This window comes from Mus pahari, chromosome 3 (genome assembly GCF_900095145.1).
Source record: "Mus pahari chromosome 3, PAHARI_EIJ_v1.1, whole genome shotgun sequence".
In the NCBI taxonomy this organism is placed as follows: domain Eukaryota; kingdom Metazoa; phylum Chordata; class Mammalia; order Rodentia; family Muridae; genus Mus; species Mus pahari.
This window is the reverse complement of record NC_034592.1, coordinates 89,017,586-89,039,470: the sequence shown is the minus strand read 5'-3', so window position 1 is coordinate 89,039,470 and position 21,885 is coordinate 89,017,586. Positions and strand designations below refer to the sequence as shown.

The window sequence follows — 21,885 nt, the reverse complement described above, 5'->3', positions numbered from 1 at the left end:
ATTTCTGAGTTCGAGACCAGCCTGGTCTACAGAGTGAGTTCCAGGACAGCCAGGGCTACACAGAGAAACCCTGTCTCAAAAAAAAAAAAAAAAAAAAAAGGTGGAGGGTTTAGCCATAAAAAATTAAATTATGTAGTTTGCAGGAAAATTGACACAACTGGAAATGATCATATTAAGTAAACTAAATCAGTCTCAGAAAGAAAAATATCAGGTTTCCTTTCATTTGTGGTTCATAGGTTTTATATAGATACATAAAATCATGTGTATATATAACATGAAAGATGTTAAACTAGGGGAACATGAACAACTAACAGGAAGGAAAGAAAACTACGAGAGCAGAGAGAATCATGGAGGATAGGCTAGAACATCATAGACTGTATGAAAAAGGTTTTAGGTAGCCCAGGACATTGCACAATGAATATAAACCAAGGAGCTGTTCTTAACTGCAAAATAAAATCAGTATGACAACACAAGGAAGCTTGGTTTTTTGACTATATTTCTATTTCAAAATAAAAGTTATCCTATGAAAAACTGAAACCCTACACTTGTAGCATTAAGCATATAAATGCCCAGTACACACTCCCTGAAAATATACACAACCAGGGGATTATCACTGACTTTTCAAGATTCAGAAAAAAGAAAGAAGTATCATAAATGAATTCCGTAGCAAGAGTTATATGACATAATTTCACCAGAAAATGTACTTCCTGTGAAGAAGGGCTAGCAAGTTAAAATTTATGAACCACATCAAAAACAAGGACCTCCAAGGGGAAAACTCAGCAGGCAGATACTGCAAACAGGAAGACTTAACCCTCAATAATTAGAGATAAGAGATAAAAATCTCAAAGATATAAAATTATTTTTATATGATTAAAGACATAAAAGATAGAGTAAAAAGCATGAGAAAAGTATAAGACACTATAAAACCAGCAGATTTGAAAGTGCACAAAATTGAACTTCCATAAAAACAGAAATGCAGTTATAAAATGAAAAACTTAATGGATAAGTTATATGACAAATAAAACATAGTTGAAAAATTAGTGAACTAGAAGATAAATGTAAAGAAACTGCATAAAATATGGCAAGCCCACAAAGAGAAAGAGTGTGTGAGAGCACAAAGATATGTGAGGTGGATCAAGAAGATTCAAAATGTAGCTTCTAAAAAAATCAGAAGGAGAAAAGATAGAGATTATTGGGGAAGGTAAAACGTAAAGTCATCATAGTTTAGTTTTTTTAAATCAAAAATATTAATTTCACATCTCAAAAATACTTTGAATTATATAAAACTGGGAGGATGGCAAGTATTTTGGTAATAAGAATTATTATAATTCCACTCAGAGAGCTGTAGGTCTCTTCTTCAAGATTTTAAATATATATATTCAGTTTCATAGCATAATTCAGAGAAAAGTACAAGTATCCCATAGACTTTGTGCTCTCACACATGAGCAACCTCCCAACTATTAACATCTTTTTCTCTTCTCCCCTCCCCTCCTCCTCCTCCCCTCCCACACACAAATTATGTACCTGTTACAATTACTGAACCTACAATGACATGTTATCACTTGAAGTCCACGGTTTATAACTGGGTTCACTCTTAAACACTCTATGGGTCTGGACAAATATCACCACACAGAGTATTTCTACTATGTTAAAAAGTGTTCCATACAAAAATAAATAAATAAATAAATAAATAAATAAATAAATAAATAAGTTGGGCAGCGGTGGCACATGCCTTTATTTTAGGATGCAGAGGCAGGTGGATTTCTGAGTTCGAGGCCAGCCTGGTCTACAGAGTAAGTTCCAGGACAGCCAGAGCTACACAGAGAAACCCTGTATCCAAAAAACAAAAAACAAAACAAAAACAAACAAACAAACAAAAAAAAAAACAAAAAAAAGTGTCTCATATGCTTTTTTCTCCTCTGATTTAAAAAAAATAAGAATATTTAATTTTATAAGAAACAGTCAAATTATCTCTACATCAATGAATATTCCTGTTGCTACCCATCCCTGACAGCACTTGCTGGTATCTGTGTTCTGGATTTTGGTTATTCCAGTTGAAGTACAGTGGTTTGTTTTTGTTTTGTTTTTTTATATACTTTGCAGTTCCTTCATGGCATATGATGTACACCACCTTCTCATGTGTGTATATGCCACCTATCTGTGTATTTTTGGTAAGGTTTTTATTAAGATCTGTGATGTATTTTTTTATTTGGGATGCTTGCTTTTCTTACTGGTTGTCTTAGTCAGGGTTCCTATTCCTTCACAAACATCATAACCAAGAAGCAAGTTGAAGAGGAAAGGGTTTATTCAGTTTACACTTCCATACTGCTGTTCATCACCAAGAAGTCAGGACTGGAACTCAAGCAGGTCAGAAAGCAGGAGCTAACACCCCTTCATGATAAAAGTCTTGGAAAGATTAGGAATTCAAGGCCCCAACCTAAACATAATAAAAGCAATTTACAGCAAACCAGTAACCAACATCAAAGTAAATGGAGAGAAACTCGAAGCAATCCCATGCTTGTGGACGTTGTACATCGTGGTGCGCACTAGGCTCCGCACCACGATGTACAACGTCCACAAGCAGCAGAGAAACCCTGTCTCAAAAAACCAAAAGAAAAAAAAAAACCAAAAAAAAAAAAAAAAAAAAACAAAAAAAAAAAAAAAAAAAAAAAGAACCATTAATCCACAAAATCACCAGCAAAATTATCTAGCCTTTGGACATAATGTTTTGATAAGCAAAGTCTGATTTATTAAGTAAATCCTCTCTTTGAAATCAACTAAGTACCATGCTTATACAGAAATGGAGTACATTCAAATAAATAATCTATTACAATTAAAACAATTTATTTCTTTCTCTTTTTCAGTATTTGGTTTTCTGTTTCAGTTTGTTTTAGAATTCAGTGGTTAGAACCTCCTGGCTATGAGCTCCACAATAAAAGGCACTATCTACTATCTGATCATTTTTGGTGCCCAGTACCTGATAAAGTATAGCCTTATGAAAGGATAAAAAGAGGAACAAAATTATGTCACCAGAATGTAAAAAAGAGGCAGGGAGCTGCTCTGTGTTGAAAGGTCTTTGCAGCGTGTGTTTCTGTTAAATCCTTACCTGTTTAAGGGTTTTACCTAAGTTTCTTCAACCTAGGGTTGAGAGATGGGACCCTTCCCTGCTCTACTCTGTCCACGTATCACGTTCGACTGATCAGGTATTGTATAGTACGTCACTTGTACTATGTCACCATCAAGACAAAACACATCCTTAGACCTATTCAAGGGTCAATCATATGAAGGAATTTCTCTTGTTTTGAAAATACTCTACAATTATCTAGATAGTTAGGTGGTGTATATATGAAAACAACTAAAATTAGCTAAAAATAATAAATTACTTACATTAAAATTAACATACTCTTTGTTGAAAATATTTTGGTAGGAAAATGTGATACTTTTTTTCAACACATACAAAAAAAAAGAAAAGAAGTAAATTAAAAATATAAGTTAGTAGCTGGGCATGGTGGCGCACACCTTTAGTCCCAGCACTTGGGAGGCAGAGGCAGGTGGATTTCGGAGTTTGAGGCCAGCCTGGTCTACAGAGTGAGTTCCAAGACACACAGAGAAACCCTGTCTCAAAAAAAAAAAAAAAAGAATATAAGTTAGTACCACTAATTAAAAAGGATGTTTTTATACTAGCTACAATGATTGTGGTTTCTATTTTCTAAGTTACATGAACTTTTTATCTTACAAAAATCAGGAAAAAATTCCCCTATTGAGATTTAATTTTTAAATTAGGAGCTTTACTGTATAGCACAGTCTGGCCTGTATACCAATCGCCAAAGTGCTGTGATTACAGAACATGACATCATATCTAACTAACCCGAAGCATTTTAAACTGAGTATCTGCAGTATGGTAAGAACCACGAAGCTCAAAATTATATAAATGTTAAGTAGAAACTGGACCTTTTATTCCATCAACTTGAAAAATAATGATGGGTGTCAGCATCAACATCTTGCCACACAATTACATCATACTGACAAGTTTAAAGGAATTCAGTTGTGTTCCATAACTATGACTGTCCTCCATTATTTGCTTGTAGGTAAATTCCAAACATTACAATCAATATACTATTTAACACAGTGTCTCTCTCCTTCTCCACAGGCCCAGTGTGCTACTGAAGAGAATATACTAGAATCAGGATTTAATATCTTCTCCTTTAATACTACATCAGTTTCTCAAATCATTCTAGATTTTAATTTACTTTGTTCGTTTGTTTGCTTATTTGTTTGTTTGATTGTTTAAAACAGGGTTTCTCTGTGTAACAGAGCTCTGGCTGTCCTGAACTCACTTTGTAGAACAGGCTGTTCTCGAACTCACACAGATCTGCCTGCCTCTGAACTCCCAAGTGCTGGGACAATCCTTTGCTTCCCCGGAGATTCACTGGCTTTTTACTGCTGTAGTTCAAACAAAAACTCCCTACCGCAGCAGTTTTCAACTTGTGGGTTGCAACCCCTTTGGAGATCAAAGGTTGCATAAGACCATCAGGAAGCACAGATATTTATATTATAATTCATAATAGCAAAATTTTATTAAGTAACAATGAAAGTAATTTTATGGTTGGGGGGTCACCACAACATGAGGAACTGTACTAAGGGGTCACAGCATTAGGAAGGTTTAAAACCACTGCCTTACCATATTATAAATATCTCCCAGTCTCCCATTTGTTCTTTCTCAGACATGAAACCCATTCTCTTCTTATTCTTGAAAGTATCTCTTAAAGTTCACCAGCATTTTGTATTTAATTTTTCCATACTTTGTTACCTCAAAGTAACAAAAGAAGTCCAAAATAAAAATTGCTAATGCCTTGAAGAGACTGTGAATGGAACTAATACAACTGAGTAACAATTTGGAAAATATGGAATATGATAAATATCTCATGCTGTGCTATAAGGATAAATTCACAAGATTGATATCTAATATAAAACTGAGTGTAAATGGAATAAAGCATGAGTGAGTGGTAACTTGGAGTGGTAATGCCCTTGTCCTATGCCCTAGACCTATGTTGTAGGTCTAGGTACATGTCTTGTCTTGATGGTGACTACAGGTGACATTTTTAAATTCCCAAAGCCATAAAAATATAAACTTATTCATGGCAAGAATTAAACAAAAGGACAAATTAAAAACCCAAATCAAGGCAGGCATGGTAGTGCATACTGTTAATCTCAGTCCTGTAGAGGCAAAAGAAGGCAGATCTCTGTAAGTTTGAGGTCAGCCTGGTCTACATAGTGAGACAATAGACAGACAGCAAAGAAATACTACTTGAAGCTCCTACCACAGGTAAGAGGTTTATTTTAATGAAATATACAGAACATGTATAGCTGAATTGACTAACACCACACCACTCCCTAAACATCTATGTTTATACCTACAGAGAGCCCCTTAAGGTAGTGAGCATATTTCAGAAGATGAGGCAGAATGTAAGAGCTGGAGGATTGGGAGAGGAGCCTGTGATCTGATCTTACAAGCAGGACACTGTAAAAGCAACTACAAACTCAGTAGCTGTGCACACTGGCACTAGATCCACAGGCTCTCCTAACAATCAGTTATGGGGCAGGGAAGAACTCCAGGGCCCTTCCATATACTGTCAATCTCTTGACAACTGACAGATTTTAGGAGAGGAGGGGAATGATATCCAGGTGAATATCCATTATATCCACCTGGCTCACCGGGCCCTGATAGTTCAAAACTCAGGTTGACAGTAAACTCTGTGGGACACTAAACAGAAGCACAACTGGAAATAGGAAAAGAGATTTATTGGAGGGTGTTGGTTAGGGTAGGAGGGACACAGGAGAGGATAGGAGAGACCAGGACCAGAATATAAAGGCACATGTATGAAACCATGAAAAAACAAAATTTACTAATTAAAAAGAAGAAACTCAAAGAAATGGATAGATAAAAATCCAGTGATAACAAAGAAATGCAGGCAAGAAAAAAAGTAGTTCAAGGTAAACAAAACAAAGTCTTAAAAATACTGACTCACCGTTGGTTTAATTTTTCTGAGCAATGTTTCATATTTTTCCATCAGAAAACTTCACCCCTAATACTTCAACCATTTTCTAAGAACAAAGGTGTTCTACACGACTCTAATACAAGTTATACCCATAGGAACAGTAACAGTAACCCATATGGTCTAACAAATAGTCAGAGCCAAGTCTCCCACTGAAACTAAGTGTTTTTATGGCTGTGTCTTTCCTTGATACAGGATCCAACCAAGGTTCACATTTTGTGTATAGTTTCTCTCTCAACAAGAGTATATTCCACTCTTACATTTTTTTCATGAAAATGAATTATTTTCTTTTTTGATACAAGGTATGTGTATAGCCCAAGAATGACCTCAAACTCATAACCCTCCTGCCTCAGCCTTCTAAGTGCTGAAATTACAGCTGTGAGACACTATTACTTAACTCTGACAAGTTTTAATATTCCAAGTTTTACAGGATATCCCAAATTATGACTGTATGTATTCTGTATTTTCTATGAAACTGAGAACAATTTAAGGGCTAAAGCTATAATTTCTTAGTCTTTATGTTTGCAGAAAATAAGGAATTCACATATAGCAAATACTCAGTTAATGATAGAATTTTTTGAAAGAGTCTCTCATTGTTTCTTCAGTGTCAAACTGGCATAAATTGCTGTAAAAACATTACACAGATGAAGCTACATGCTCCTTTGATAGAGTAACACTGAACCCATGGCAATCATCATTACCAATGTCATATTTGACCATCTAATTTGTTCTTTATAAGCAATGTTATCTACATGGTAATATTTTAAAATCATGAACACATCTTCTGCAACAACCTTTCAGTTTTGATTTCATTTTATTTTTTGTAGGCTCTTGAAGTAAAAAAATATTTCCCCTTTTATGCTCACTGCTGTATCCTCTTCACTAAGAAAAATGGCACACAGCAGACTTTCCATGAACAAGTACAGAATAAGTTACCAGTATCCAAACACTGTATTTTCTATGAGACTGGACAATTTAAGGACAAAGGCTATAATTTTTTAGCTTTATATCTGCAGAAAATCAGACTTCATATGTAGCAAATATTCAGTTGAGGCTAGAATTTGTTTGCTTGCTTATTTATTTATTTATTGAGACATGGAATCTCCATTATGTAGCTATGGCTACCCTAGAACTCATTATGTAAACCAGACTGGCCTCAAACTCAGAGATCTGCCTTCCTCTGACTCCAAAGTGCTAGAATTTCAACTTTTAAGGACTACAGATAAATTATAACATATAGGCCTTAATTATTTTCCCTCACACAAAAAATATTAAAAACTATAGTTGTGTCTTCCTTATGTAAGTACAATAACACTGAAACCTACTGTGGCAGTTTGAATAATAATGAGCCCCCCCCCCCAGGCTCAAATGCTTCTGCACCAGGAGGGTGGCATTATTTGACAAGGATTAGGAGGTGTGACCTTGTTGGATTAGGTATGTCCTTATTGGAGTGTTTTACTAGGAGTGGACTTTCAGGTTTTAAAAGCCCAAGCCAGAGCCAGTCTCAGTCTCTCTGCCTATGGAATGGATCAGGATGTAGAACTCTTAGCTACTTCTCCTAAATCCTGTCTGTCTATGTGCCACCATGCTTACCACCATGATTATAATGAACTAACCTCTAAACCTGTAGGCTAGCCTCCAACTAAATGCTTTCTTTATAAGAGCTGCCTTGGTCCTGCTATCTCTTTACAGCAATAAAACAGGAATGAAGACACCTATATTACTATAACAAATATGAAGGCTACTTTAATATACATGTACTATTTGTATAGGTGTATTCTATTTAATATATGTATAAGGAATTTAGAATATAGTATAAAACAAAATTCAAAATTCAAATTATAGTTCCCATGCAAACATCTTATGTAATTTAATGTTATATAAATATTATTAGCTTTGCTAACCATGTTAAATGGTGTTTCACTGACAATGCTAAAATAGAAAATTGATTTTTAAACAGTAAGTTACTTTACCTGCAATGTTTTTAATGTTTCCTTCAATCCTTCTATTTCTTTTTCTTTGATTTCTGTAGCAAGTTTGTATTTTCCCTTTAAGAAAAATCACACTTCAATGCTTTTAGTGTAAATATAAAAGAAGAAAATAGAACTCAAGAGCCAAAACCTGTACTTTAAACCTAACACTTCACAGTCTTTAAACCTACGTCTACATGACAAATTATATTTCTGGCAGCCTTTAAACATCAAAGTACTGCAATAACTTTTATATAATTATTATAAAATAAAATATTTTAACTATGACAACTCAATTTAATGAAAACACTTCTAAGAGACACTATAGATGTAACTATTAAGTTCTTACATAGAATATGCAATCATCTTTCAGCAGTTATAAGGAACTGAGTCTAAAAGGCCCTCTATAAATAACAAAACCTCAGGATGCTCAGCCCATACATAAAAAATGGCATATGTTTGCACATAACCTACACACATTCTCTTACACTTCAAATTATCTCCAGATTACTTATAATACTTAATACAAAATATATTCCATACAAATAGTTATTGTAAAGCACTAATTATGGAATGACATCATGAGTAAAATCTATGTATCCAGCATAGAGGCAGTTTTTCTTAACTAATATTGTTAATTAGTGGCATGTTGATCCATGCATGCAAGACTATGAATGCAAAGGGTAAAATGTTTTCTAAATAATAAAGTATAGGCATATTTACATAATGAATATAAAGATAAGGGAGAAGTTCCTTTAAAAGTCTCTTGCTTTAGAGTATGTCTATAAATTAATATTGTAAATTCTACATTCATTGCCATAATAAAAAATATATCAACTATGTTACCATGGGAAAATATTCAGTGCCAGCTAAGTTTCTTGATTTGTTACAAGTCATATCTCCTTTCCAAATTGGCTAGCAACCAGATGCAAGTCATCTCAATAATTCTACATTTAAAGCAGGTGCCCACACTGAAAAGGCAGTAGAGCAGTGGCTCTCAACTTTCCTAATGCCACAACCTTTATATATATAGTTCCTTGGGTTATGGCGACCCCCCCCCCAATGATATTTCATTTCTACTTCAAAACTGTAATTTTGCTACTGTGAATCATAGCTATCAGCATGCAGGATATCTGATATTCAATCCCCAGAGGTCGCGACCCACCGGTTGAGAACCACTGCACTAGCGCATGGGCTGGCTCATAGAAGGAAGCAGAAGAGAAGAGTGTCAGTTTGGGTGCTGCAGAAGCCTCAGTCTAGCCCTAATTTTCCCGTGTGGAGTCATGTCACTTGCTAGGCCTGAATATTCTCAATCATAAATAACAAACGTCAACCAACAAGCTTACCTCAGGTTCTTTCTGCTTGTAAGATTTTAATTAACCAATATTTTCCACTATTTTATTACTTCTACTATAGTGAACAATGATGATAAATTAATTTAACTATATTTTAAGTTATTTTGAAAATTAATAGCTACCTTTTCTTCTTCCAAGGCATACATCTTCATCTGCAGCTGGTCAGTTTTTAAAATCAAAAACAGGTAAATAAATTTTAAACAGCGATTTCTATTAATCAGTATTAATATAAAAGCAGTTTATACTTCCATATTGAGTTTACATAGTTTGAGCATGTTCTCACTTTCAGAAAATATAAATATATGAAAGAGGAAAGGCAGTCACTATAGCACATAAATAACTAAATCACTTAAGCACCAATCATTTCCTTGAAGTTTGGTTTAACTCTCCAAAAATCTTAAATATCTGAATGTTTTTACGATCTACTTTTAAGCAATAGCATGTATCATTTTCTAAAGGTATAATTTTATGAAATCATAGCATTTGTATTTTCATGAAGATAGTAGTCATATCCTGCTTGCTTAAATACTTATGATAATGAAATAAAAATTATCTTTATTTTTAAAATGTCATTTTTTTAATAATTTAGTTCTTTTTATTCACTTCACATCCTGATCACAGTCCTCACCTCCTCCTCTCCTCCCAGTCCCATCCTTACTAATCCCTGTTGTCATTCACCCCTACTTCTCCTCAGAGAAGGGGGAGTCCCCCTTGGGTACCACTCCATCCTGGGACCTCAAGTTCCAGCAGGATTAGGCACATCCTCTCCAACTGAAGCCCAACCAGGCAGTCCAAGTAGGGGAAGGGGGATCTGAAGGGGGATCCGAATAGAGACTAAGACAGTTCCCACTCCACTTGTTAGGGGATCCACATGAAGATCAAGCTGTGAATTTGCTACAAATGTATAGGGGGTCTAGGTCCTGCCCCTAAAAAAAAATGTTATTTTAAAACAGCAAAATGAAACTGAATATTTTATTCTTGCTCTTCTCATGCTATTGCTTTCCCTTCCTCTCTTCCCATTCCCTTTCCCCCTCTCTCCATGTGCTCATGCCTCTTCTCTCTCTCTCTCTCTCTCTCTCTCTCTCTCTCTCTCTCTCTCTCTCTCTCTCTCTCTCTCTCTCTCTCTCTCTCTCTCTCTCTCTCTCTCTCTCTCTCTCTCTCTCTGCCTTTCTCTACTACCTTCTTGACTCCCCTCCCATGCCCTAAATAACCTCTATTCTATACTAAGAAAGAGAGAGAGAGAGAGAGAGAGAGAGAGAGATAATGAGAGAAAGAGAAAGAGAATATTTCAAAGGAAAAATGAAATATTCTAACCAGCATTAAGGACTTTAGCAATATTTTTCTTTGAGACATCTCTCTCTTTTTCCACACTCTTCATTTACATTCAACAGTTCTTTACTACAAATGCAGCACAGTGATAAAGAGCTTTCCAACTGTGTGCAAGGCCCTGCGATCAAGCAAGCATGAGACTCTGAAGATGCCTCCTGCACCCTGCGGGTATCAAGATGTTCTTATGGGTCCAGTCTCGTGTGATGGCAAAGATGCAGACTTCTGCAGTCTAGAGAACACTGTGTTACACTGGGTTTCTGCTCCCTTACTCTTCAATTAAAACTCATAACTTTAGTTACACTTAGTTCAAATTAATTGAAGAAAGTTTTCTTGTTTAAACCAGTTCATCCCAAGATGTAAATTATCACTAACTTCAACCAACAGGTTTAATTCTTCATGTGTGTTTCTTTTTCTCCACACACACTTGTATGAAAATGAAGATGAAAAAGAGACAATACTGAGAACAGGGGACATAAGGAACAACTTCCAGAGGCTCTCCTGCATCTCAAGGCACTTTCCTAGGAGTACAGGTAAATTTGAGAAAGTCAAAGACAACGGAGTTCAACCTACTGACGGTATAACTTTCATTTCTTTAAAATATTTTGTTCTATTTTATTTTTCAATTACTGATGGTTGCTATTCCTGGAAGCTTCAGCAGATAGCAGATAAAAATAGCCTCTCCTCTCCCTCCCTCCCATCTTCTTTCTTTTGTTTTGTTTTTTCTTTTTGTTTTGTGTTTTTGTTGTTTCTTGTTTTGTTTTGTTGTGGTTTTTGTTTCTTTGTTTTCAGACACAGTCTCTCTATGTATCCCTAGCTGGCCTGGAACTCACAATATAGACCAGGCTGGCCTTGAACTCACAGATATCCATCTGCTTCTACCTCCAGGATTAAAGGAATGTACCTTTACTTTGGTAAAGAGACTGCATGGGAAATGTGAGAAAGGTAAGACAATAGCATACTGTAACAAAAGGAAGAGGGTGAATGAGCACATATCAGAATTACTACCACAGATACATCACCAAGAAAACATTTTTTTTTCCAAATTTCTCTATACTATCATGAGTTAGAAGGAAAAATAGTTTTATTTCCTGCTTTCCATAATATTCTCACTGTTGTTCTCTGTGTGTTTAGATAACAGTTTGTCCTAATACTTACTGCAAGAAGAAAAATACAAACTATTCTACTGCAGTGTTAGTCCATCATCAGAAAATTACCTGATTCTTAAAAACTCCCATTGCTTCTTTGTGTTGCTTTATTAATGCTTCCTTTTGATTCTGAAGAGTCTCCTATTTTAAAAATTATGAGTAAATAAAAAGAAAATTATTAGAAGTTGAAACAAAGTCTAGTAAGTTTCTGGTTTTAAATCTCAATTTGGTTTTCAATTAAAATAAAATCTAAGCACAGGAGTCTAGGGAGATGTCTCAGAGGTTAAGGACACTCGGTGCTCTTACAGAGGACCCTGCATCAGCATCACATAGCGGCTCAAGCCATTGGTAACATACCCCCTTATGACCTCTGTGATAGACATATATATGAAATCAATTGTACATTGACACTTATAAAATAAATACAAAAATACTGTAAAGTACATTTATTTCTACTTATTCTCTTGAACTATGACTGATCAATTTATCTTTTGATCACAGAATTGCATATAATTTTTGCTTTCACTTGTTCATTTATAATAAGAAATACACTGCCTTTAAAATTTTTAGACTCTAGATATAGCTGACTACAAAGCTTTCTTCAATGCCAAGCCAGTTATGGTAAGTCATATCTGTTATAGCACTTGGGAGGTGAAGATTGGAAATTCAAGGCCCTTCATAGTTACATAGACAGCTCATGGATAGCTCTGAACTACATGAGACACTGTCTCAAAAAAAAAAAAAAAAAAAACAGGAAAGAAAGAATTAAGAAAAAAAGGTAGGGAAAGAGAGAGAGAAAGAGAGAATTCTAACTAAATGTATTAAAATTAGCAACCCTAGTACATAAGAAGAATTATAGTCTCGGGGCTAGGATTTCCAGAAAAATCAGAAATGAATTGTTTTATCTAAGGATATATAGTCAATGGCATTTCCTTCTTCAAGTTCACCAAACTATTTTTTGTTAAACCAAGGCACAGTAAAGATTTTTCACTTTTTTCCTCCTCTCTCTCTTCCACTCTCTCCCCTTCTTCTCTCCCTCCCCTTCTCTCTCTCCTCTCTCTCCTCTCTCTCTCTCTCTCTCTCTTTCTCTCTCTCTCTCTCTCTGTGTGTGTGTGTGTGTGTGTGTGTGTGTTGTGGGGATTGTCAGAAAACAACCCAGGTGTTGGTCCACCTTATTTGAGACAGGGTTTCTTGTGCACTGCCTTGTAATCCAGGCTAACTGGCCATGAAGGTCTAGGAGCTGCCCAGTCTGCACTCCCAATTTCACTGGCGGAACTGGGACTGCAAGCACACTCTATCTCATCTGAGAATCCAAACTCAGATCCTCATTCGCACACAGCAAGCCCTTTACCCACTGAGCCATCTCCCCTGTCCCAGGCATTTTTTATGCACATATATGATCCCATTTTTCACCCCTCCTTTTTTTCTGGTGAAAACTGTATGTCTGATTATTTAGGTTCATATTTAACTTTAAGTGACTTAACATATAAATATTTTGGGCTACAGAGATGGCTCAGAGATTAAGAGCACTGGTTGTTTTTCCAGATGTCCTGAGTTCAATTCCCAGCAACCACATGGCAACTCACAACTATCTATAATGAGATCTGGTGCCCTCTTGTGGCATACAGACTTACATGAAGGCAGAACATTGTATAAAGACTATATAGTACATTCATTAAAAAAAATTTAAAAGTACAAATATTTTAATCGAAGTCAAGGGGCTACAGAGATGGCTCAATGGTTAAGAATACTGCTGTTCTTCCAGAGTTCCATTTTTACCACCTACACCACTCACTGCCTATAACTTCAGCTCCAGGAGACTGAATGTCTTCTTCTTATCTCCATAGTCAGTATGCCCATGGAACTAACACACACACACACACACACACACACACACACACACACACACACACACTTTGTTTGGTTTTGGTTTGGGAGATTTAAAAAGCTCTACAGTGAGATTTCCAATTTAGATCTAAAAAAAAAAAAAAGGACTTAAAACACACCTTTAAGCTGGGCACTCAGGAGTCAGAGGCAGGCCATCTCTATGAATTCCAGACCAGCTTAGTCTACATACTGAGTTTCTTACCAACCACAGCTGATAACACCAGACACTGTCTCAAAAAGAAAATTAAAAGAAAAATAAAGGCAGAATAAATTGATAACTTTATAGATAGAATGCCTAACTGTTAATGATACAGTTACCAAACAGGAGGAAGCATCTTGCTAAAGACACCCGTGGATACTTAGTTTTAGCTTTTTTAAAGGAGTTCTATACTGACACACACACATACACACACACACAATTAAGGAAGATTGGGGTGGGTAACAGAATTAATTCATGTGACATCAAAATAGGAGTATCTATTCCAAGGAGGACAGAAAGAAGGTGTAGGAGAATGCCAGGATAGTTGGGGGAAAGGGTAGTAAGAAAAAAAATGTTTGAAAATGTCACAAGACCTGTTATTTTGTATAATAAAATTTAAAGCTAATTAAAAAGTTTTACACACACACACACACACACACACACACACACACGAGGAAAATCAATAAATGTACTCTTGTTGTGCAGGTAACTGCAGAGGAGGAAGCAGAGACCCAAGAGCCCGAGGGTCAGGACACCTGCTGTGGGATACTGTGACAGGAAAGCTCCACCATGAAATATCAACACTCTAGTTGCCTAAACAAGACTGCATGATGACCACACCAGTTGACATACCAATGTAAATGGAGGAAATTTCACAACTGCTGAGGGAGGAAGAACCAGTTTTCTCCAGGGATAAATTCTCTGATAGGTTATTCCATCCCAAGGGGCCAGCACTAAACACATTTACAAATGAGCAACACTAACAATAATGAAGAAGAGATCATGAATTTGAGAAAGGGTGGAGGGACATAGGAAAATTTAGAGAAGAGAAAAATGGAGACAAGTTATATAAATGTAGTACTTGGGTATGAATTTCCCCCAAATAAAATATTTAAATTTTAAAATAAGAAATTGCCCTTGGGGAAAAAAATCGTACCTTCAACTGTTCATCTTACCATCAAACTTACAAAAAGAAATTGCTCTAAGTATTCAGTTTTCTCCCTCAGAGTCAATGATACCCTTATTCAGTGTGATATCCCTAGAATCTCAAATTTTTACCTTGTTTCAACTTATGAATTACCCTTAGATTCTCAAATTAAAAATATGATAGTCTCCTTTATGGAGACTGTTCATACTACATCCATTTCCTTAAAAGAGATTTCTGTGAGATTTTTCCTGGAGAAACATAAACAAACATCTGCTCATTCCAGAAAGAGCATCAATGACATAGCAAAAAAAAAAAAAAAAGTAAAAACCAATTCCACTCAAGTCTTGTTTAGATGGAATACTACTAAAATGGAATACTCTCCACTCCCAGCAACTGTTTACATATACACCCTCAGAAAGAGGAGGTGTCTCATATTCTACTGGTATGCTATCTTATAATGCCCCCCCCCAACTTTCTCAAGGGAACATTAGTAAGTCCAATCTTGTGATTAGTCCTATGAGGAATCACACATGGCTGCTCTGGTTTCAAGATGACAATGGTCACACCATGCCTGGAGAACAGAGTTCCCCAACTTCAACACTCTCCTCTGGCTCTTACATTCTTTCTGCCTCCTCTTTCACAATTTTCCCTGGATCTTGGATGGGGTAATCCTTGTGTAAGATTATTTTAAAGCTCTATTTAAGGCAACACTCATTTGTTCTCAGTAGTTTGACTCTTACTGTCTCTAAGGTAATCAGTGCCCACTGCAGAAAAGAAGCTCCCCTGACAAAGGCCAACTGCAACAGTAATCAATAGGCATAAACAAAAGGTTTGGAAAGCAAGTTACTCATAGTCATCATATTCAGGAAAACTTTAGTAACAGCTTCCCTGCTGAAGCCTATGTCCTTCCTGCCACGTGTTTTCTTCCTGGAATACCATACTAAGTGTGTGCTCCTTCCTGTGAAGCAGACCTTAAACATAATCAAAACACATTTGTTCGCATCCATACACTTGTGCCACTGCTGTGCCAGTGGGCACATCTTGCCTGGCATGTTGATAGGAGCACACAGGACTGACTGTGAAAACAAGTCTCTCCAGCAGTCTGCAGGGAGCCTTCTAATATTACAGATCAAGACATTCCCTTCCCTATTCAGCTTTATTTCTCCGTGTTCTGCAACCAAAGAGTGCAATATAAGCAGAAGTAATTTTACCATGTAGTTATGGCACAAAGCCAACAGCAGTTGCAATAGTCGCCATTGTTCATGGAGGCCTCATGATCCTGGTCAACAAAATCTTGTCTTCTGAGTAGTCTTTCCCAAATACACAAAGTACCTTCTGCACTTAAACTCCCTGGATGATATTTTCACTTTTTTATTTTTCCGAGACAGGGTTTCTCTGTGTAGCCCTGGCTGTCCTGGAACTCACTTTGTAGACCAGGCTGGCCTCTAACTCAGAAATCCACCTGCCTCTGCCTCCCAAGTGCTGGGATTAAAGGCGTGCACCACCACCACCTGGTGATATTCTCACATTTAAAGCCAGACACTCTTGTAAGACTTTCTCAGCTACCTGGTTGTGTTTCAGCCATAAAACTCCCAAGATCTCCCAGCTTTGCCCTGTATGATGTGCACACTGATTTCCCATCCTTGCTCCTTCAGGTGTGCATGTACACATTTAAAATGTTTTTCTTAATCTATAAGCTACTCAAAGAGAGCAATATATGAGACCTTTTTACAGAGGGCAAGCTGGGTCTATGAAACCCTAACCTTTCTTACCTGCACTGCTCTTTTATTTTGCTGCTGCTGCTGCTGCTGCTGCTGCTGCTGCTGCTGCTCCTGTTTTGAATCTTGTAATAAACTGTTCCTAAGGTTTAAAACCCTTCCAGGGGGTTTAAAAGCACTGAATTTGGTTTCTTGTTATTTTTAGCTAAATACTTCATCTTGACCCATGATTTCAGAATGCTGTAGAACAAAGAAGGCTTGGAAGTTCAGCAGGAATCCAAGTTGTAGAGTCAACCATGCCAATGTTCCAGTGCCTCCTGAGGACACATATGCACTAAAAAGCATGTCAGAAAGGCCAAACAAAGCCTTGGCTAATCTTCATGATGCATGGTCCTGAGCTCTGTAGTACCCCAAAGCCAAATAGTTTGAGAGCTTTTTAAAGGCTATTTTGGAATGCCCACAACTGGCTTCACACTATGAAGGAAGTGTGATTGTAAATTACACAAGGAAATCTCTTCCAGGACAAACACTTGGTGGTACCAGAAGACCTTAATGGAATCTCTCAAAAACTTTTTACATAAAATTACCCATCAGAACAAAGACTGACTAGAAACCATACTCAACTGTAGCACTAACAGAAGTCTTACTAAGACTGCTGAGGGTGTCCCTGGAGATACTTCCAGGGTCAGCAGAACCCTGCTGATTAAACTGTCATTCTTGCAAATCCAAACCTCAGTTCCTGTAAACAGGCTTCCTAAAGTTAACCCTAGAAAGGGTTCTGTGTTCTCATCACTGCCTACTTATTAAGTCTCTAAATAGGCTTTATAGTGACACAGCACTCACTTTATCAGTACTTTTATTAGAAAACCTTGTAAAGCCTTGTCACTAATTAGAAGCTGTCACTATATCTGCAGTCTTAAAGGAAGATAGTAAATGCACTTCTGTGTTATTCATTTCATGCTCTCCCACTGTCTCCACCTTCTAAGACTGGGAAGGAAAGAGAGGGGAGGGAGGGAGGGAGGGAGGGAGGGAGGGAAAAAGGATGGGAAGGAAAGGTGGATGGATAAACCAACAAACTAAGACCTGCAGACCAGCTTTGACCAGCTACCTGTTTTGTATGACCAGTAAGCTAAGAATTCTTTACAAATTTTAAATAGTTTAAAAGAAAAAAATCCAAAAAGGAATAACATACTTACTCATCTAAGCACTACCCATGGCTGTTAAACAGCTGTGATGGAAGACTGTCTGGTCCACAAAGTCTAAAATATTTACCATATGGTTCTAAACATAAAACGCATGTGGACTCCTAATCTAGATCATCAGAGTCGCCAACTGCAATACTTTACGAGGTTTTTAATTCATTATGCATGCCTGTGTATTTTATTTCCTCCTTGTTAACAATCCAGAACCTTCAATGAGAGAATGCATATTATTTCTTAAATGACATTTCCAACATCATTAACCTGAATATTGTTTTCTGAATTCTTGGCCACCTGTGGGAGGAGACCAACAATAAACTGGAATTGTGATTTGGAGATAGCTTCTATTCTTTTGGTTTAATGGGTACTCTTAGCTACTAATTTATGAGTAATCTACAGTCCAATAATGATCTTTTTCCTTGGCATTTTCTACGTTGGCATGTTAAATGTGAAACTCAAGTTTAAATACTCTTTTATAGATACTGTTCTGTCTAATGAACCAATGATCAAAAAAGACAGGAAAAACACACACATATATAGTATATATTGTATGTAACATATAACATTATGTATATATATCATACGTAATATAAATATCCACCTCCAGAATCAACCATACCTGCTACCATGACTACATAAAACAGTACAGATTTGATTTATTACATTCCAAATAATAATGGTCTCCTCCCCAGGTCAAGCTGAAGAAGGAGTACTAAGAACTGAAAGTACTTGAAAAGAACAGAACATTCAGAGCTAAGAGATTCTGAGAATACCAGTCTCAAAATTATTTTGTTTGTGTCAGAAAACTTGTTCCTAAGAGTTTTTAATAAGAACATTTTTTTAAACAAAACAAAACTGTATCATGGTTTGCTTTGGACCAATGAATAAACTAAGATGCTTACTTGGTTTTATAACACAATACTTCATTCTCAAAACTAGTTTCAATATCCTCACACTGTTACCTTGACCTAACCTAAAATATTGCATCACAAATTTGTCAATCCCAATCAATCCCAATTTAAAACTATACCTAAATGCACTGGAACCTAAACCCAAAACCCCTCTTTCTATTTTCATTCCCATGTCGCCCTTTTGAAAACTCATGGAGACTATAAGATGCTCTCATTATGATCAGCTCTAATAGATACAGCTGGTTTAACAGGTTGTTGGATGATATTCCTGATCAACACAACTCAGTACTTCATATTCATACTGCTGACAGTATAGGGCAGTTTCTTCATTTATACAAGTTTGTAAAGTATTATAGGAATCTGACTTTATTTTTCTCCCAGTGAAACACTGCTTTAATACTATTTATTTACTAATCTAATACTATTTATTTACTAATCTACTATTCCTTGTAGACCTGAAAGTTACTTCTATCATTAATTAAGTCACTATATTATTTGGCTCTGTTTCTGGACTCTATTATGATATGTTTACTAAAATATATTCCTATATACAACAGAGCTATTTTAACTTTTTAAATCTTTATTTGTGCACACATGTATGTGTATGCGTGCATGCACACGTGTGGAAGTCGCAGGCTGGGGAGTTAGAGGACTGAACTCTAGCATCAGGTTTGGCAATAGGTGCCTTTACCAACTGAGCCATCTCACTAACCCTATTGTAGCTTTATAATATGTTCATGGGTCAAAGTCTTACTACATCATCCTTTTTTGCTCCAATACTTCCCAGGCTATTCCTCTATATTTACTCTGTACATGCCTTGGAATCAGCCTAAGTAGTCCTAAACATGCTCCTGCTAGTTTTGAAAGAATTACATTGTATTTTTTGATTTAGAGAATTACTGAATTTTAAAATTTTTTTATGTGTTTGAGTTTTTGCCTGTGCATTACTTGCATGGCTAGTACCTTCAGAGGCCAGAAGAGGGCACTGCATCTCCTAGAACTGGAGTTACAGACAGTACTGGAACTGAATCTGGGTCCTCTAGAAGAACAGTCTCTCCATCCCCTCCTATTCTACATTTAACATTGTTGATTCTTCCTAACTGAAAAAGAGATGCAGCCAGGTGCAGCTGAAAATACCTCTAGTTCCAACTCTTCAGAAAGCAGGCAGGAAGATCACTAGGGTGGTGCAAGACCAGACTGGACACAGAGAGACACAGTCTCAAGCAAACAAACTCAGAAACCAAGCACAAGATGCCTTTTAAAATCTACTAATAATTCAACTTGTATTTAAGATTCACCTGTTTTCTCTCTCCATGAATAGGACTGTAGACCTGTCCCTCAAATAATCCTGCCATGGTTACTCCCATATTCAACTATGGGGACTAGTCTTACCTTAAACTTTCCCACAATTTCTAGTCAAATTTAAACTCTGTAATTTGAAGTCTTTGTCTGAGTTATTACCCTTTTTTTTTAAATATTTATTTATTTATTTATTCATTTATTTATTTATTTATTTATTATATGTAAGTACACTGTAGCTGTCAGAAGAGGNGGTCAGATTTCGTTACGGATGGTTGTGAGCCACCATGTGGTTGCTGGGATTTGAACTCAGGACCTCTAGAAGAGCAGTCGGCGCTCTTAACCGCTGAGCCATCTCACCAGCCCGAGTTATTACCCTTAAGGAGAGGAACCATCACCCTAATCTTCATTCTTTGTGTGTGTTTACTTTGATAAAAAGGTATATCAAGTGCTATCATAAATGCTCTAATGTAGATGAGAGTACAGATTTCTATTTGATTACATGATACAACACCACCCTGGGGAAACATGGTTCTACATGTAGTATACATACCATGTCCACGTCTGGAGCCTTCAGAGGCCAAAAGAGGGAAGGTCCCCTTGAACTAGAGTTACAGAGGATAGTGAGCTCTATCTGGGCGCTGGGAATGAGCACAGGCGAGAGCGACAGGCGGCCCTGACCACTGAGCAGTCTCCCCAGTCCTGGGGTTGTATTTCAGAAAAGTGAAAGGAGAGAATCTGGGAGACGGGTGCTTACCTTTTGCCATTTCAGTTCTTGTGTTTCCAGAATAATTTTAGCAATCTGTTCTTCATATTGAGTCTCTGCTTCCTAAGTTGAAAAGAAAAAGAATGCCATGAAAATTAAAAGTTCAGGCATTTCATTCCAGCTCTTTCTAGAGAGACAGAAATGGCACATCTTCGCACTCAAAGGGGGAAAACCTGGCACTTTGCAAATTAAATGCATAAATCCAGCAGAGGACCATGGACCTATATCAATCAAGTAATCTAGAACCTGGCCAGAGGTTTGGAATGCTGGCATACACCTGTAATACCAAGACTTAGGAGAACAGGCGTAATATATTTTAGAGCCTTATGATCTTAGTTCAATCCCTAGAATCCACGTAAAAATAGAAGGGAATAACCCATTCCACAATGTTTTCCTCTGACCATCACACACATGCTATAGCATGAGCATACACAACAAAATAATAACAGAAATGTCTTTGAAGAAGAAAATGCACTATCTTAATAAAAAGATAACCTTTCCCAGAAGCTTCCAAACATGCATCCCCTATTATCTCATTGCCGTAAGGGAATTACTTGCACTCTCTAAAAGCAGTCACTTGTGGGAGAGTACCTTATGAATAACTACCACCAATGATGATTATCTGACTCACACCAATGAAAAATGAACTCTAAGACAGAGCCAAGCTTTCTCTAAAATAGAAAGCAGAAAGGAAATGCATGCTAAAAAATGCCAGTATTATATGCTACATGTAAAATGAAGGCGACATTAGAATCTCTTGCATTAATACATTATAATAATTAAAGCTGACTGGCCAGAGACAGTAATACATGTCTGTTAACTCACCTAGTCAAGAGGGAAACAGAGGAGTTCAAGTTCAAGGCCAGGTTGAGTAATAACAGAAGACTATTTAAAAATAAATACACTTGGGGAGCAGTCTCCAGGCCTGATCCGGCATCCGGCGCCTTTCCCTGCCCGAGGAGGGGTGTCTGCCCAGGAGCAGTCTCCAGGCCTGAACTGGAAGGTGAGCCATCTTTGCCCCAGTGCACTGCCGAGGGGAAGGGGGAGAGGGTGGACTGGAGAAGTGTCACAGCTTCTGGGAAGGATCCCGTGTCTGGTTCCGGTCATCCGCCGCCTTTCCCCC

General features: G+C 36.9%; 1 protein-coding gene across 1 annotated transcript in view; it reads right to left on the bottom strand.

Moving 5' to 3' along the window:
• The window catches only part of Ccdc73 (coiled-coil domain containing 73), a 90,106-nt gene that overhangs the window by 61,242 nt on the left and 6,979 nt on the right, over positions 1-21,885 (bottom strand). Inside the window, exons 2-5 of the mRNA XM_021194649.1 lie at positions 20,754-20,825; positions 11,925-11,996; positions 9,504-9,539; positions 8,030-8,104 (exon numbers count right to left, since the gene is read on the bottom strand). Coding sequence (XP_021050308.1) covers positions 8,030-8,104; positions 9,504-9,539; positions 11,925-11,996; positions 20,754-20,825 — 255 coding nt within the window. The remainder of the gene's footprint in view (positions 1-8,029; positions 8,105-9,503; positions 9,540-11,924; positions 11,997-20,753; positions 20,826-21,885) is intronic.